Source organism: Chinchilla lanigera, unplaced genomic scaffold, assembly GCF_000276665.1.
Source record: "Chinchilla lanigera isolate Chin_1 unplaced genomic scaffold, ChiLan1.0 scaffold00031, whole genome shotgun sequence".
Lineage (NCBI taxonomy): Eukaryota > Metazoa > Chordata > Mammalia > Rodentia > Chinchillidae > Chinchilla > Chinchilla lanigera.
The window spans coordinates 5,134,915-5,151,878 of NW_004955432.1; the positions used below are offsets into that span (position 1 = coordinate 5,134,915).

The 16,964-nt window shown below is 36.9% G+C and overlaps 1 protein-coding gene across 1 annotated transcript in view; it reads left to right on the plus strand.

The window, feature by feature from the left end:
• Nucleotides 1-16,964, plus strand: part of Rundc3b (RUN domain containing 3B) — a 153,935-nt gene that overhangs the window by 102,447 nt on the left and 34,524 nt on the right. Inside the window, exon 10 of the mRNA XM_013515918.1 lies at nucleotides 260-417. Coding sequence (XP_013371372.1) covers nucleotides 260-417 — 158 coding nt within the window. The remainder of the gene's footprint in view (nucleotides 1-259; nucleotides 418-16,964) is intronic.

Consider the following 16,964-nt stretch of genomic DNA (forward strand, 5'->3'; position numbering starts at 1 on the left):
CAAAAAACTACAATTCTCATAAGTTTTGCCTTAAATTACATACTTTCTCAAACTTTAGGAAAAAAGTTTAAAGAATGGAGCATATATGTTAATGTTTTATTCAATTTAAGCAATTTTTTTTACTAATTCATCAGTGATATTTTGAAATTGTTTCACTACAATATTGATAGAAATAATGCTTAAGCTACTCAGCATTTATCCTCAAAATAGCTATTGTAATTTGGCAGCTGCTATGATGCTGGTGATACTGTATTTCCAGGGTTATCTTGAAGAACTCTTACGACTTCGAGAGAACCAACTGTCTGAATCTGTCTCCCAGAATAAAATACTACTTCAAAGGATTGAAGATTCTGATCTGGCCCATAAATTGGAAAAGGAGCAATTAGAATATATCATTGTGGAACTTCAAGATCAACTGTAAGTGAGATCCTTTTAGAAAACTTTTGGCATTATATACACATAAGGGCAATGTGTTATGTCATAGGACTCAAGTTCTAGGAAATCTGTCTGCTACAAAATTCTTTTCACTTTTTAAAAAGTTTACTTTTAAATTTCTTACAAAAGTAATCCATGGTCTTCGTTGAAACATTGGGAAATATAAGGTGAAAAATAAAAATCACCATCAGTTGTGCTATCTACAGTTAAACTGGTATAAGTTCTTCCCAGTGCAAGTGTATAATTTTCTAAGTAGTTGAGTTAGTTATTAATTTACTGATTACAAAAGGTAGTGTATTATATCACTGCTACTTAGAATGCAATCACAGTACACAAATTGTTAACCAGTTTATGCCTGAATATCGCTATGTATAGTTTAGTGTGGCTTACTTTTTTGTAGAAAGACTTTTTTTGATGAAGAAAGGTATAGTATACTGAGCTACATTCTGGTACAAGTTCCTTAACTTGTTACCTTTCAAAGAATTTATACCAGTTGTTACCATTTTGTTATGTTAAAGTTGTTTTTAATTAATTGTTTATAGTAAAAACCTTCATACTAACTTATTTATTTAACCTAAGGTATGTTTTTAATTTTTAAATTTTGAAATAATTTCAAACTTCCAGAAAAGTTATGAGGATATATGTTGGTTTTTGACATTTCTCTAGATTCACCAATTTTATTTTTCCATACTGGGGATTGAACGCAGGGCTTCACATTTGCTGAGCAAGTGCTCTCGCACTGATCTACATCACAGCCCTTTTTAAAATTTTTATTTTGAGACAGTCGCCAAGTTCTCCATACTGACTTCAAAATTCTGGCCCTCCTCCCTCAGCCTACGGAGTGGCTGGAATTATAGGTATGTGTCACTGTGATGAGTTAGAGTCACCAGTTTTTAACATTTTGCCACATTTTGCTTTATAACTCTCTCCCTCTGCTCATATCTGCATATATATTTTAACCACTTGAGAGATTACATACATTGTAATTATTCATTATTTAATGTTTTAGTGCATCTTTCCTAAGAACAAAGATATTCCCTTTCATAACCCTTATTCAGTGGTCAATTGCCATCTTATCTTAAATCTATAGTTCATATTACAATTTCATTAATTGTTCAAATAACCTCCTTTACTGAAACTTCTGTTTTACTGGTACCAGAGCCAGTTGAGGCTCACTTTTTGCATTTGATTGTCTGTCTCTTCAGTCATAAACTTAAAACAGTTTTTTAGCCTTGTCTCACATGAGACTGATACTTCTAAAGAATGCAGGCTAGGAATTTTATGTTTATTTGCATTTTCCTTGATTAGAATGAGCTTGTCCATTTTTGGCTGGACTGCCACATAAGGGGTGTCACGTTCTAAAGGTGTCCTATAATTGGCCCTTTACTAGTTACATTAATTTTAATAATTTGGATGTTACTTTTCTGTAGTTACTGTTAAGCTTCCTTTTGTAAATAACATGTAATTTATGTGAGATACTTTCAGATAAAAAGATGCAAGTTTTTTTAATAAAAGTTTTACTAAGGACCAAAGTAATTCAATATTTTCTAGGAATTTGCATCTTGATGAAAAGAATTAGGCCCACATGCTGTTTCCTCTATGTGTTTGCTAACGTACATAGGGTTTGTCCTGTGGGGTATCAGCCCCTGGGGTCAGGTTAACAACCTCATATCCCACAGTTCAATGAAGCAGGGAGAAAAACATCAAGAGTCAGATAGTAAGGATTTCGGGTTTGTCCTTTTTAATTAAGAGATTATTATGCAAGTGATGCTGGTAAACTACTGCTTAAATGGTCTTAATCTAAAAATAATTGTAAAATTAGTTCTTATTTTATCAGAAGAGATGTTTTCACTAGGAGAATTGAATTTGAGTCAATCAAGTTTATTTTACTTTTGGTAATTTAAAGTAAACAAAGACTCAAATGTTTGAGAAAATAATTGTGGAAAAGTGTCATTAATCCTCTTGATTTCATGAAGAAAATGTTGTTTTTAAAACCTTTAAGAAAAATTAAAATAATATTAATAGAAAACAAAAATTATGCCCCTTGATCAGAATTAGAATATTTTCTTGAATTTTAATGTTAAAGATTTACTTTCATATAGTATGGCTACAGTCTCTAAATAGGTAAAAATTACTGTTTTTCAAAATTCCTTTTATAAAACCACTTTGTAGCATGTGGAACAGGAGAATAAGATAAATTCCTTTTGAATGTCCATAATTCACAAATTTTATCAAATTATCTTGAAGATGCGGAATAGTAGCTAAGAATGTAACTCAATAACAGAGGGCTTGCCCCATATGCCTGAGGCACTAAGAGGCCCCGCCCAGTATTCTTATAAATGAATAAGAGAGAGAGATGCAGAATAGTATGGGCAGTTTTGTAGATGTCGGAAGAGAATGAACATTTTTTACCTGTATGTTGCTGAATACTCTACCAGTAGTGAGAAGGCCTATAGTCAGAGCTGGGCACTAAAATTCCTTGTGTTCATCCTGAGAAGAAAAAAGTGACACTGAAAAGATTAGAGTTTAAAACATGTCAATGAACAGGTCAGAGAATGAATGTTACGAGTTGTAGTGTGACGCATGTATTGCGTTGTATTGTTTCACTATTTTTTCTAGGTCATTAAAACGTTTGTCACTCTATTCTTTTTTTTCTTAATGGCTTTATGTATTTTGTAGTAATACTATTCTTTGGTTATATCTTTGAATACTCATAAAGTCTGAACATTTTTAGTTCTGATAATGCAGTGCAAGCTGGGGTAGGGTATATGCAAGCATCCTGAAGTTTTGTGAATCAGGACTGTCTTCAGAGGAGCCCACCCATGAGCTCAGCCTTCATGTCTTGAAGCCTCTGCTTCGTCTGTGTAACAGACATAATGCTCACTTTGGGGATGGTTAAGAGTCAGATGGTATCAGGTATAATATAACTAGGGAAAGGTAGCATTCAGGCTGGGGCTGGGGGCGCACACCTGTAACCTCAGCACTCTGAGAGGCTGGGGAAGAGGACTGGAAGTTTGAGCCCAGCCTGTGCAACTTAGCAAGACCCTGTTAAAAAAAATAAAAGGAGTGGTGAGGTAGCTCAGCATGAAAGCCTGAGTTTAATCTCCAATCCACGACCAAAGGAGACAGCATTCAAAGAACGCTTATTCCTTTACTTTGGTTTTTAGAACCTTAAAATCTCCTTAATAAACTCACTAAGAAAACTAAGTAGAAAATTAAAAGTGATTTACCTTTTTGTTTCAGAAGGCTATAGATCACCCAGTAAGCTTGTGTTTGGTTGTATTATCCCTGAGTTTTAAGAAATTCCTCTTTGACTTTTCATTTCTGAATGGCATTCGGATTAATGTTTAAAATCATGGTATGTATTTGTGTAAACTGTGACTGAGTGAGACATGCATGTTTAATTACTGTGTAACAGGTTTCACTTGGAACTATCATTTTCTTGCTTATATGTTTGACAAAATATTAATTTGGAATACTTGGGGCTGGGGATTTAGCTCAGCGGCAAAAGCACCTGCCTGGCAAGCACAAGGTCGTGAGTTCGGTTCCCGGTACCGGAGAAAAACCAAAAACAAAAAACAAAAAACAAAAAATTTGGAATACTTTACAAGACATTAACTAACATAGGTACATTTGAATAAGTTTATGGTTGGTAGTTCTAAAATTTCAAACCATTTAAAATCTGCAGATGTGTTTAAGAATAATGTTATTTCATTTGGGAGATGTAAGATTATTCTAGGTGTGAGTGTCATAGATTTGATTTTATTTTGCCTCAATAACTATATTTTATGTTAAATTTTACTCAATAAAATAAATATAAACAAGCTTAAAGTATTAGTTATACTTTGGATCAATACATAGAAAGTTTGTCATAAGATTATGATATGTATTCCTTTATTATAATATTTGTGCTATATAATGGGAAAACATTATATTTTAATTTAACTTTATTCCATAAACATTTATGTACGTATATACTTTGTACTTGGAATCATACTAGTAGCTGAGAATACAGAGAAAAATTCAGCATGATTTTTTTTTCACAAGAGATATGTAACCTGGTAAGACAGAGGGACATCACCAATCACATTGTTATTTGAAGAGTGTCATACGTATGAGGAAGGCTTTGTGGGCACCCACAGACAGGTCATTAGAGAGGTGATTTGTGCAAACAATGCTTCGTGACACATATTTTGCAAACCTCAGAAATAGCCACAGAACACTGTGAAACCTGCACTTTTGTTATATTTAATACCAGTAAAATATGTGTAAGTTTTTCTAGTTAGCTGATGATTTCTTTTTTTGTTAATGGTTTGAAAGGTTATATCAACAGTAACATGTCCTATAGAGTTCCGTATGAAGGGAACTGAGGAATCTAAATAAAATTAAAGACTCATTCACTGAAAAAAAACTAGGTCTCTTGCAGTTCGAGAACCAGTTTGGTAGGGCCTGAGGACGCGGCTCAGCGCTAGAGTGCTTCCCTATTGCGCATAAAGCCATGTTTATATCCCCAGGGGCTTGTGGTAAGTAGTGATGGTGGGTTCTGTGGGCCTGCAAACCACAAGTCTGAGGTACTCTGCCTGCCTGGTTCACAAATATAAGCTGAATGATTTTGGTACTAATATGATAGGGCGGCAATGTCATCATGCCCCATTTAAAAATGGCCAAATAATGACAGAGCCTAGTCATCTGGTTATCTATATTTGGCAGGTAACAATTATTGTTAAAACTTTAAATTACAACAATGTTACTATATATTACGTAGTCTATTGTCTATATAAAGACAGAAGCATTAAGAAAATGCAGTTAGAAGTTAAAAATACGAGGTACCACATAAGTAAAACCATATTCTATTGTACTTTTCTGGGTATTAATGGAAAATTAGATAGAATAGTAAGATAGGAAAAGGTACTAACTTGATAGGGTGGGCATTTCATTGCCTTTAGTTATATTCCATGAAAACTGCAGATTCTCCTACAAAGCAGATGTCTGTATATTTATTTCAGTCAGGGGCCTAGCAACAGATGAGACTACACAGTATATTTAATTGAGAAATGATTCACTGGGCTAGTGAAGAGACTCGCTCTTGGCATCTTTGTTTGGCAGATGTTTTACATGGACTATATGGAGGAGGAAAGCCTCCCTGAATTACAACTTATAAATAACACACATATTGTTACTATATAATGCAGCTCGTGTTTTTTGCAGTTATTTTAATTGTTTAGCATTTGCTTGACCTTTATAAAAGTTAGAGGATTCTGGGAAGATGGTACAACATGAATCATCACAAACCTACCTAGGCAACAATTTTATTAGTAGAATCAACTCTAATACAACTATCTGGATACTCTAGAGTGTATTGAAGGCTTGTAAGTTTCAGGAGGATGACTTAGATATAAATTGCAGTCAATTTCACTTTTCATATTTATCACAGTAGCTACTTACCCTTCATCCAAGCTCTGTGGTAGGTAGTTGTGCAGATGTTTTAGAGCAACGTACACACACTTGGTGGAAGCCACATGGTCACAGAACACCCTGTCTCCCAAATATCAGGGATCTGTGCTCTAATGATGACCGATGACTGTTCATGGTCACAGAAGTACAAAGAGGTGGGTTTAGGAGATACTGTTCACACACTTCTCCCCACTGTGGTGAGAAGCTTCTGGGGTATTTAAAGCACACCTTTCTTTTCTCCTTCATTTTTCTTCTTTTTCCTTTTGGGAATCTAACATTAATACATTCAAAACAACTATATGTGGAGAATGTTAAAAGTTCTTATGCACACTCAGGGGAAGGTTGAGATTCAGACACAACCTTAAATTTACACCTCAGGCCTATCCTTGGCAAAGAAACTAAGAATAATAGTAAAAATTAAAATACAGCAAGCCATGAGAAGCAGAGAGCATATGATTTCCAAAGCTACTACATTATTAGATTTTAAGTGTACATTTTTGAACCAAAAATCAAAAGGCATGCAAAGAAACAGGGAACTATAGTCCACTCAAAGGAAAATTAAAAGAAATCAATGGAAACTCTCCTGAAAACAGCCTGATATCCTAAAAGGAAGGACTTGTTTTGTTTTTTTGAGACAGAGTCTGCTATATATTCCAGGCTGGCCTGAAACTTGCAGTGACCATCCTGTCTCAGCCTTCCAAGTATGGAGATTATATACATCCTCTACTATGCCTGGCTAAGGCAAAGACTTTAATTATATTAAAAGTGTTCAAAGAATTTTTTTAAAAGATGCAAAGCCAAAAAAATCATATTTTAACAAAATGAAAATATCAAAGAAGAAAAATTGAGAAAACAAAAAGGAATTCTGAAGCTGAGAAGTGCAGTAACTAAAGTGAAACATTGACTAGAAAGATTCAAAGGCAAATCTTAGCAGGCAGAACAAAGAATCAGAAAATATGAATATAGATCATAGAAATTAGCGAGTCCATGGAGCAGAAAGAAAAAAGGCTGAAGGAACATGAAGATTCCGAGGTGTCTATGGGACAACATCAAGCAGGTAAAAGATTGTGAGGATTTCAGAAGAAGAGAGGCTTGAAAGGGCAGAGAGAATACATGAAGAAATAATGGTGGAAGACTTCCTAAATTGGATGAAAAGCATGAATAGAAACACAGAGGAACCTCAGTGAGCTCAGGCCAATATGAACCCAGAGACCCACCCTGCAATACACTACAGTTAAACTCATAGAAGACAAAGAGGGACTCTGGACCATAATCACAGAGAAGCCATTTGACACCAAGGATCCTCAAAGATTGTGAGCAGCTTTCTCATCAGAAAGTCTGGAGACCAGAAGACAGGGGACCAGTATGCTCAAAGTTGTAGAAGAAAAAACTCACCACAAATCCAGTGTCCAGCAAAACTGTTCTTCAAAAATGAGGAAGTTCATTACCACTCTACTTGCCTTGTGTAATAGAATCCTGCAAGGTAAAATAAAAGGTACCAGACAATAACTTAAAGCTATGTGAAGAAATGAAGACCTTGTTAAATAAAACCACAGATACCTTGTCTACAGGAGACTCACTTCAGATGCAAAGGCACAAACATGGAAGAGATATTCCATGCATATGGCAACCAAAAGAGGACATACATTGTTATACTAATACCAGAAAAAATATGTCTTAAGAGAAAAGGTTTACAAGAAAGAAGGACATTAATTATTAAAAGGTGACTTCCAGGAAGATGGTGGAGTAGTGAACAGAGAGAAACAGCCTCTCTGAGATTTGATGTCCAGATGCTGGAATGTAGCCATGTGAGGAAGAGAAGAATGAGGGAAGTAGATCCCTGGGACCCAGCAGGGATCTGAAGTGAGAATTGAAGCCGACTGAGAGTGAAAAGACGCACCTCAATGCAGAAGAAAGTGGCATCTGGCACTTCCTTCCTGAGCCCCACCTGGTGGCATGGGAGAGGTAGCTTGAACCTGCAGACACATGGTGACTACTGGCAACCTCAGAGGCCTCCATGGAGAGATGCTCCAGTGGAACAGAGCAGTGGACACTGCTGGTGAGTTATTTGGGCTCAAAAGTCTCCCAGGAGAGGGCGATTGTGAGTCACTGCTTTGGAGAATGGCCAGTTGAGCTCAGAACTTGGAGCAGATGCAACTTGGTTCCATCTAGTGGCTCCCACTGTCAGGATGAAGCGGAGCCAAGTTCACGTTGGGAGGAGGTACAGAAGTATTGCTGGCTGAATAATTTGGGTTCCAGTCTGAACTTCAGAGGAACTAAAGATACATATTTGCTGGGATTATCCACTACCCCTCCATAAACCTGCTGGATTGCTGGGCTTAATCAACATGGATCTGGGCTCTGTCTTCCCACTCAGTCTACCAGTGACAGCAGAGACACACCCTAAAATAGACTTTTTTTTTCTTCTTTTCTTCCCTTCTTTCCTGATTGTTCTTGTTTTTATATGAGTGTGAACATTGTTTCCAGTGTTTTGGTTGTTATTGTTTTGTTCTATTCTTGTTCTTATTTCTTCCTTGTCTCTTTCCCTCCTGTCTTTTTCACCAGTTTCCCGAAGTTTGTGTTATGTTCCTTTATCCTCCAACCTTGCTTCTAATCTCTTTTGCTTCTTCTGGCTCTCTTATTTTTCCACCTAACCCCTTTTAAAGTTTCTCCGCTGAGCATAAAATCCCCATGTCAAGCACATATTTACTGTATACGGTTTTGTGGTTTCTTTTAGATTCTGTTATATAACCACAAATCTAGTTCATACAGTTAAAGGTGGAAAAGTAACAGTTACTACAGTTTGTCATTTTCTAGGCTGTTTTTGATACTGTTATTACTGATTGTACTACTTTAGCCAAGGTGACATAATTGTTCTAATCAGTTATTCTTCTTGGTACGCCAAGACTGAGATTCCCTGAGGGTCATAAACAGTGTTATAGGCCAGTACCAGAGAAGCAGGGGCTAGGCCAAATAGGCAACAACTTCTCATCCCCAATAAATTGAAGAGGTAGGATCTTGCAACAGACTGAAAACTCAAAATACAGCTATACCTAGAAGACACCTCTGAGAAGTACTTATTTTCTAAGGGTTCTTGATGCTAGTGATAAAGCTGTGTGCCATAAGCAGCTTACAAGCATCAACCCAGGTGTTAAACTAAAAAAAAACAAAAACAAAAACAAAATGAGAAGACATGGAAACAAGATGCAAACCCATATGTCAAACTCACCAAAGAAAAACCCCTGGGACAGTGAAGTAGAATATTTCAAAAGCCACCCACTTGGACTCTGAAGTGGTAAAAGCAGAAGTAACAAAGCAGATGAATGAAGCTCTAGAACAAAATTAAGTCAAATAATTTCTCAGATAATACAGAGATGGTTAAGGACATAGTGAGTCTAGAGCAGATACACATTTAAAAAATAGAGGAGCTTAGGAAAGTGTTAGAAACCATGAATGCTCAGTATAGGAAAGAAGTGGAATCCATGAGATGATTCAAACAGATATCCAGGACATTAAGAATTTCATTGAAATTATATGTGGCAGAATGAGCCAGCTGTAGAATATCAGCTATCGAAGACAGGATTGCTGTTAGTGATCATGAAAAGAAAGATTTTTTAAAAATATCAAGGGATCACAAATTAGCAATCCACAGTTGCTAGGTGGTGCAAAGAAGAATAATGTAAGATTGATCAGAGTCAATGAAAATGCAGGAGATACTACAAACAACATAAAAAAACACGTTCACTTAAGTAATGGCAGAAAACTTAGCAAGCATGGAAACAGTGTGACACACAGATAAGTGGGGCATATATAACTTCACTTAGCCATAATCAAAAGAAATCTACACAAAGGAATATAATACTCAAGAGTCCAGATACTCAGCAAAAGAACAGAACATTAAGAGCTGTTAGGGAAAAGAAACAAATCCCTATAAACAAAAACCCATCAGAGTCATAGCAGATTTCTAAACACAGATCTTCAAGTACACGAGAGCTTGGTGTGAAGTGTTTAAAGGCCCTAAAAGAAAAAAACCTCTAGCCCAAATTGATATAATCCCCAAAACTATCTTTCAAAATTGATGGGAAAATAAGATACTTCCGTGACAGAGAACACCCAGAGAAATTCATGACCACCGAACCTGCAGTCCAAAATGTTCTGAATGACATTTTAGGGATGACAAGGATTACAACTCCATGAACCTCAACAAATTGAATCCATCAGACCAGGCAAGTAATTAATCAGAGGGGGGAAAAAAGGAACCAATGAAAGGAAAATAACATGATGAGGATAAGTCAATACATACCAGTTATAACCATCACCTCACCAATCCAAAGAAACAGACTGGCAGAATATATCAAAAAGCAAGTACAACAAAATGCTACATACAAGGAAAACATTTAATTGAAAAATTCATAGATTGAAAGTCAAAGGAAATAAAACAGTACTGTATGTGACAAGAACCCAGAGTAAACAAGGGTAACTTCTATTTGCAGACGAAGTGTATTTCCAAGACTGATTAGAGGGGCACAAAAGGTCACTACATCCTCGTAAAGGGAACAATCCAAGAGGAAGAAATAACAATCATAAATACATATGCACCAAATACCAGCACATCCAGCTATATAAAACTAACTATAAAACTATATAAAACTAAGAAATGGACATGAAAAATCAAATAAGCACTAATGCAGTTGTAATGGGGGCGCCTCAGTACCTCACTGTCACAAAAAGACTAATCAATTAGACAGCAAATCAAGAAATATCAGAACTAAACCAAACTTTTGAATGAAACTTTTGACTTAGTAGATATCTACAGTGTTCCATTCCACAACAACAGAATACACATTCTTCTCAGCAGCACAAGGGACCTTCTCCAAAATAAACCACATACTAGCTGATAGAACATGCTTAAGTAAATGCAAAGGAATTGAAATTACCCCATGCATATTATCAGAACGTAGTGCAAAAAGATTTCTAGATATATATGAATTACTAAAGCTGAATCAAGAAGATACAAAAATTCTGAATAACTCAATGTTGGTCAATGAAATTGAAGATGTAATTAAAAACCTACCAACAAAGGAAAGCCCAGACCTGGAAATAATTCACTACTAAATTCCACATGAAATTTAGACAAGACACAAAAGTTCTCAATAAGATGGTGGCAAACTGCCAGGTGTGGTGGCGCGTGCTTGTAATTGAGGCTGAGGCAAGAGGATTGTTGTGAGTTCAAGACCAACCTGGGCTACAAAGTGAGGTCAAGGTCAGCCTGAGCTGCATTGCAAGACCCTGTCTCAATAAGACCAAAAAAAAGATACTGGCAAACAGTGCAGCAAATCATCAAGAAGAGTATATACCATGACCAAGTAGGATTCATTCCAGAAATGCAGGGATGGTTCAACTTGTGTGAATCAAGAAATGTAATACACCATATATATTTACAAGAGCCAACGGGGGGAAAAGATCATCTTGATGCAGAAAAAGCATTTGATGAAATTCAACACACATTCATGATAAAAAAAAAAAAAAAAACTACAGAAAATTGGATAGATGACTTTTATCTCAACCTAATAAAAGCCATCTATGACAAACCAACAGCCAACATTATATGAAATGGTCAAAAACTGAAAGCTTTCACTCTAAAATCAGGAACAAGGCAAGGATATCCACTGTCACCACTCTTATTCAATATAATTCTACAAACATTAACCAGAGTAATTAGACAAGAAAAAGAAGGAATAAGGATAGAAAAGAAAGAAGTTAAATTATCACTATTTGCAGATGGCATAATACATAAAAGACCCCAAAAACTCCAACAAAAGACTCCTAGATTTAATAATCAAATTCAGTAGCATAGATGAATACAAAGCCAGAACTCAAAAATCAGTAGCTATCTTACATAATTTCTCCTTCCTTCTTTCTTTTCTCCTTTCCCTCATCCTGGTTGTTCTTTCCTTTTGAGCAATTTCTTTCCTTTTCAGAATATCTGTTGTACCTTTCAGATTCTATTTACCCTTTCAGTTTCTTATACTAGGGAGACAATACAATGTTTACTACTAGTTTCTATTGGTTTATTGAGAGGTTATGCTTAATTTTAATGCTTAATTTTTAAATCAATTTTGCACGCCTATATCTGGTCATCTGAACAACTACTCTGAAGATATCCATATGCAATATAACAACCATTGTTAATTTCCTGTCATCTTGTTTTCACATTGTGTATTGTTTTAATGGTTTTATTTTTTATTCTCTTTTACAAAAGCAAAAAAGAATCTCAACAGTCTTATCACAAAAAAGGTAATTAACAGTTAAAAAAAAAACATTCCTGTACACAAGTAACAAACTCACTCAGAGAGAAATTTGGGAAACACCACCTTTAACAGTAGCATTTTAAAAAATGAAATACCTAGGAATCAGTCAAATGATGGAAGTAACAGAATTTTACATTGAAAACTACAGTGCTCTGAAAAAAGAGAGAGAAGAGGATATTAGAAAATGGAAAGATACCACTTGTTCTTGGTTGGGAAGAACCAATATGGTGAAAATGGCCATAGTTCTTGCATAGGAAGAACTAATATACTGAAAATGGCCATACTTCCAAAATGGTTTTACAAAATGCAGTCCTGATCAATACCAATAGTATATCACACAAAATTAGAGAAAACAATCCTAAAATTCACTTCAAACCAGAAGAGACCTAGAATAGCAGAAGTAATTTAGGCAACAAAGGTATGACTTGAAATTATACTATAAAGCTACTGTAACAAAAACAGCATGGTACAAACTTGATGATCAGTGAAACAGACTAGAAGATGTAGAAACAACTTCAAACACACTCAGCCATCTTATCTTTGACAAAGGGGCCAAACACCTTCACTGGAAGAATGATAGCTTCTTTAATAAATGGTACAGGAAAATTGGTTTTCCATGTGCCAAAAATTAAAGCTAGACCCGTATCGCTCACCATGCAGTAAACTAAAGTCAAAATGGATCAAAGATCTAGATATTAAAACAAAAACACAAAATCTGCTGGATGATAAAACTCTTGAAGACAATGCTGCAGGTAAAGACTTGATGAGCAAAACCTTGATCACACAGGAAATACTACAAAGAAATCAACAACTAGGATCTCATCTTATTAAAAGCTTCTATACAGCAAAAGAGTAACAGAGTGAAACAAGAACTCACAGTGTGGGAAAAAAATTCGCCAGCTCTTCCTCAGACAAAGGACTACTATCTAGAATATATAAAGAATATAAAGAACTAAAAAAAAAATCCCCCCCCAATTTACGACCCAATCCAAAAATGGGCATCTGAAATGAATACACACTTCTCAGTTGAAATAGAAATGGCAAATAAATATATGAAAAAATGTTCAGTGTTACTGGTCATTCAAGAGATACAAGTTAAAACAACACCGATTTCATCTCACTCCAGAAAGAATGGCTATCAAGAAGTCAGCCAATAAAAAATGCTGGGGAGGCAGTCAGGAAAAAGGAAATCTCCCCTATTGGGAATGTAGACTAGTGCAACCACTGTGGAAATCAGTGTGTACATTCCTCAAAAACTAAAACTAGAGGTTCCATTTGACCCAGCTGTTCCCCTTTCTGGTATCTACCCCAAGAATTAAAAGCATCATACCACAGTGATATATACACACACCCATCTTTATAGCAGCACAGTTTGTAATTAGCTAAATCTTGGAAACAGCCCAGATGTCCATCAGCTAATGATTGGATAAAGAAGCTGTTTTTTAATACAATGGAATGGTATCTGCCAAAGGAAGGATAAGCTTGAGACATTTCTAGGTAAATGGATGTACCTTGAGATCCAACTCTTAAGTGAAATAAATTGGACACACATGTAAATACTGCATTGTTTCTCAGGTGTAAGAAACCAAAAGTGTAAGGACCAAAATATTTAATAGATACTGGAAATTGGAAGAATATGTTCAAATAGGAAGGGGAAACAAGGGAGAGGGGAGGAGGAAAGGAAGGGAGGGGCAAAAAGGAAAAGTGAATAGAGGGAAAAAATGGAAACAAAGCTTTTGTAAATGAGGGAAAGAGAGGTTGAAGGAAAGGGTGGTGGGGGGGAGAAGAAACAAGATATATCATGTACAGGTACAGATTCCCTATGTTGAGTGTGATCATTATGTTTGTCTAAAATAAAAAAGTTCATCTCCCAAGGGAAAGGAAAAAATAGTAAAAGATTCATGCAGCCAAAAGATGTTATAGTGATAAATACTATTTTGCATCTAATGACAATCAAAATCTATGAAACAAAAAATGACAATTAGCTGTGCATGGTGTGCATGCCTGTAATTCCATCTACAAGGTAGGCTGAGGCAGTACAATCACGTTTGAGACCACCCTAGGCAACTTTGTGGGACCCTGGCTCAAAATGTAAAAGAACTGAGGATATATAACATTGATAAATGCTTAGTTAGCATTTGTAAGGCCCTATATTCAGTCCTCCCATAGAAGGTTGAATTGAAGCAAGTAAAGGGAGGAGAGAGTTCTATAATAATAGTTGGAGACTTCATTACCCATTGCAGTAACTGATAGAACAACCAGACAAAGTATAAGGACAATAATACAATAAACTAATTAGAACTAAAAAGCATATTCAGAACAACCTGCCCAAAAGTAGCAGCATGTACATTAAATTCTTCATCAATTTCAAAAAATACCATACGATGTATCCTCTCTAGAGGAATGGAAAAGCCAAATGTAGTATAGCCGCACAGTGAAATATTATTTAGCTTCTAAAAGAAAGAAAATTGGCAGTGTGTTGTGAATGACATTTGAGAACATTACTTACGTGGAACAAGCCGGTCACCAAAAGGCTGCACGAGTACGCTGAGATGCTGTGCTGGGAAGGAGACAGAAAGCAGGGGCTGGCGGATGGCGCGTTTCTGTCTAATGGGTAGAGTTTCAGTTTTATAAGACAAGAGTTAGAGCTGATAGTGATCGTTAAATGCCATTATGAATATGTAATGCCATTGAACTATGTACTGAAAGTGGTTGAGGTGGTTTGTGGTGTAGTTTACCCCCCAAAAGATATTTTTAAATTAAAACATATTTTCCTAAAACAATTACATTTTCCATTTTTATTAAGAAATTTTCAAGTGCTCTGTATTAGCTTTCCCATCACTGTAGCAAAGTATCTCCCCCTCCCCATCCTGAAGAACTTTCACTTGATCCCATTGCAGATGTGGTAGTCCAGGCTGGGCTGGCACCACATGGGGGCGTCATGGAGCAGGGCGTGCTGGAGTGAAGCTACTTGAGGAGCATTTCCGCGAGGAAGGCACCAGGGACCATGTGTCGTCCCCGAGCTCTGTGCTTTCTTTGTGACCACCTCCAGATGGCCCTGCTTCCCAGGGTCCACTCGCATCTCTTAACCCAGTCAAGCTTAACCCACACAGGCCCACAGAAGAAAATCATACACTGGGCGTAGTGGTGCCTGTAATCTCAGCAGTCTGCGAGGCTGAGGCAGGAGGATGACAAGTGCAGTCCTGTCTGGGCAGTTTAGCAACTTGGTAAGACCTGTCTCAAAAAAAAAAAAAAAAAAACTGTTAAAAGGCTGAGGATGTAGCTCTGGGAAAAGCCCTGTTTCCTTCTCTCTTAGTGTCCTTCTCTCCCTCTTCTGACTGAACTATCTTGGAAGGAAATCTGAGCCTTCCATTGTACAAATGTTAGTACTCTGAAAAGGGGGCCTTTTCTCACGTAGTCACACCTACTAAAATATAGGGACTTTTTAATCGTCCAGTCCTCGTTGAGACCAATTTTCCAGTCCTCTAAAAATACATATTTTTTTACATTCCTGAGAATTGAACCCAAGACCTTCATTCTGAGCTATATCCCCATTCCTTTTTTTTTCTCTAAATCACTACATTGCTCAGATGGGATTTGAACTCAAAATCTTCCTACCTTAGCCTCCCAGAGTGCTGGGATTACAGGCATAGGCCGTCATGCCCTATTCTCTAAAAAGTTCTTTTTGCACTTCATGTTTTTTGAGCCCAGATTGAAAGTCGTATGTACAGTCACAGCTCTAGAACCTCTTACAGTCTCTCTTTGCATACTCTCTCTAGAACGTCCAGCATTCTGGAATGTTCTGCTGTGTTTTCTTTAACTCGGTCTTTTGTACTTTCGCTGCCCAGGTCATTAGCCAGTAGCCACATGCAGCTGTTGGGCACTTGAACGTGCCCGCCTGGCTCGAGAAGCGCTGTGGAAGGGAGTGCGGACTAGGTGGTGGGGGACAGTGAGAGAAAAGCATCTCGGCCACTTCTTGCCTTAATAGTTTGGATATTTGGGCTCAGGAAGTACATTTTTAAATGAATGTCACCTGCAGCTATTGGAAATGCGAAATGTGGCCCTGGTGTGGTCCTGTTGGGCAGCACTGATCTGCATGCTGTCTATTTTACGCCAGACGACTGTGTCCACGTCACCCCGAGCACTGTTTGTCCCGTCAGGGTTCCCAGAGACCAAGTGACTCATCCCCGTTTGAGAAGTGCTGCTCCGTGCTGCACATCCTGTAAAGCAGATTCGTGTAACTGAATCAGTGACCCTGAAGTCTGGTTGTATATTAGCATCACGGAAGGAGATGTAACTTTTTTTTAATGTGGATACATGACTGAACGTGTCCAGAGAGCTGACTGAGTGGGTGAGATGTGGGACCCAAACAGGTGTAGGTTTAAACGGCTTCCTGTGTATTCCCAGTGCGCAGTCAGAGCTCGGTACTTCTTTGTCGGACCGGCCTAAATTTGAAGTTAGCTTTTGGGGTAAGAATATTTTATAGGTGGGGCTGTGTATTTCGTACTGTACCGTATTGGAAAGTGCATGGGTTATCTCACTATTAGTGATTTCTCAGATTTTACAGTGCTGTCAAATGCAACAATGTGATATCTCCTTGGTGCAAACTCATGTCAGCCTTTTGTGCAATGGCTTGAACTGTAGGTGAATATGCCTAAAGAAATTGGTTTGCTAGGGTTTGTAAAATGATTTCTAATTCTCACTTCTTCCACACTTTACTGATTGGAATTAGGTATAAAAAAATTGCCTTCATGAGGCTATTTG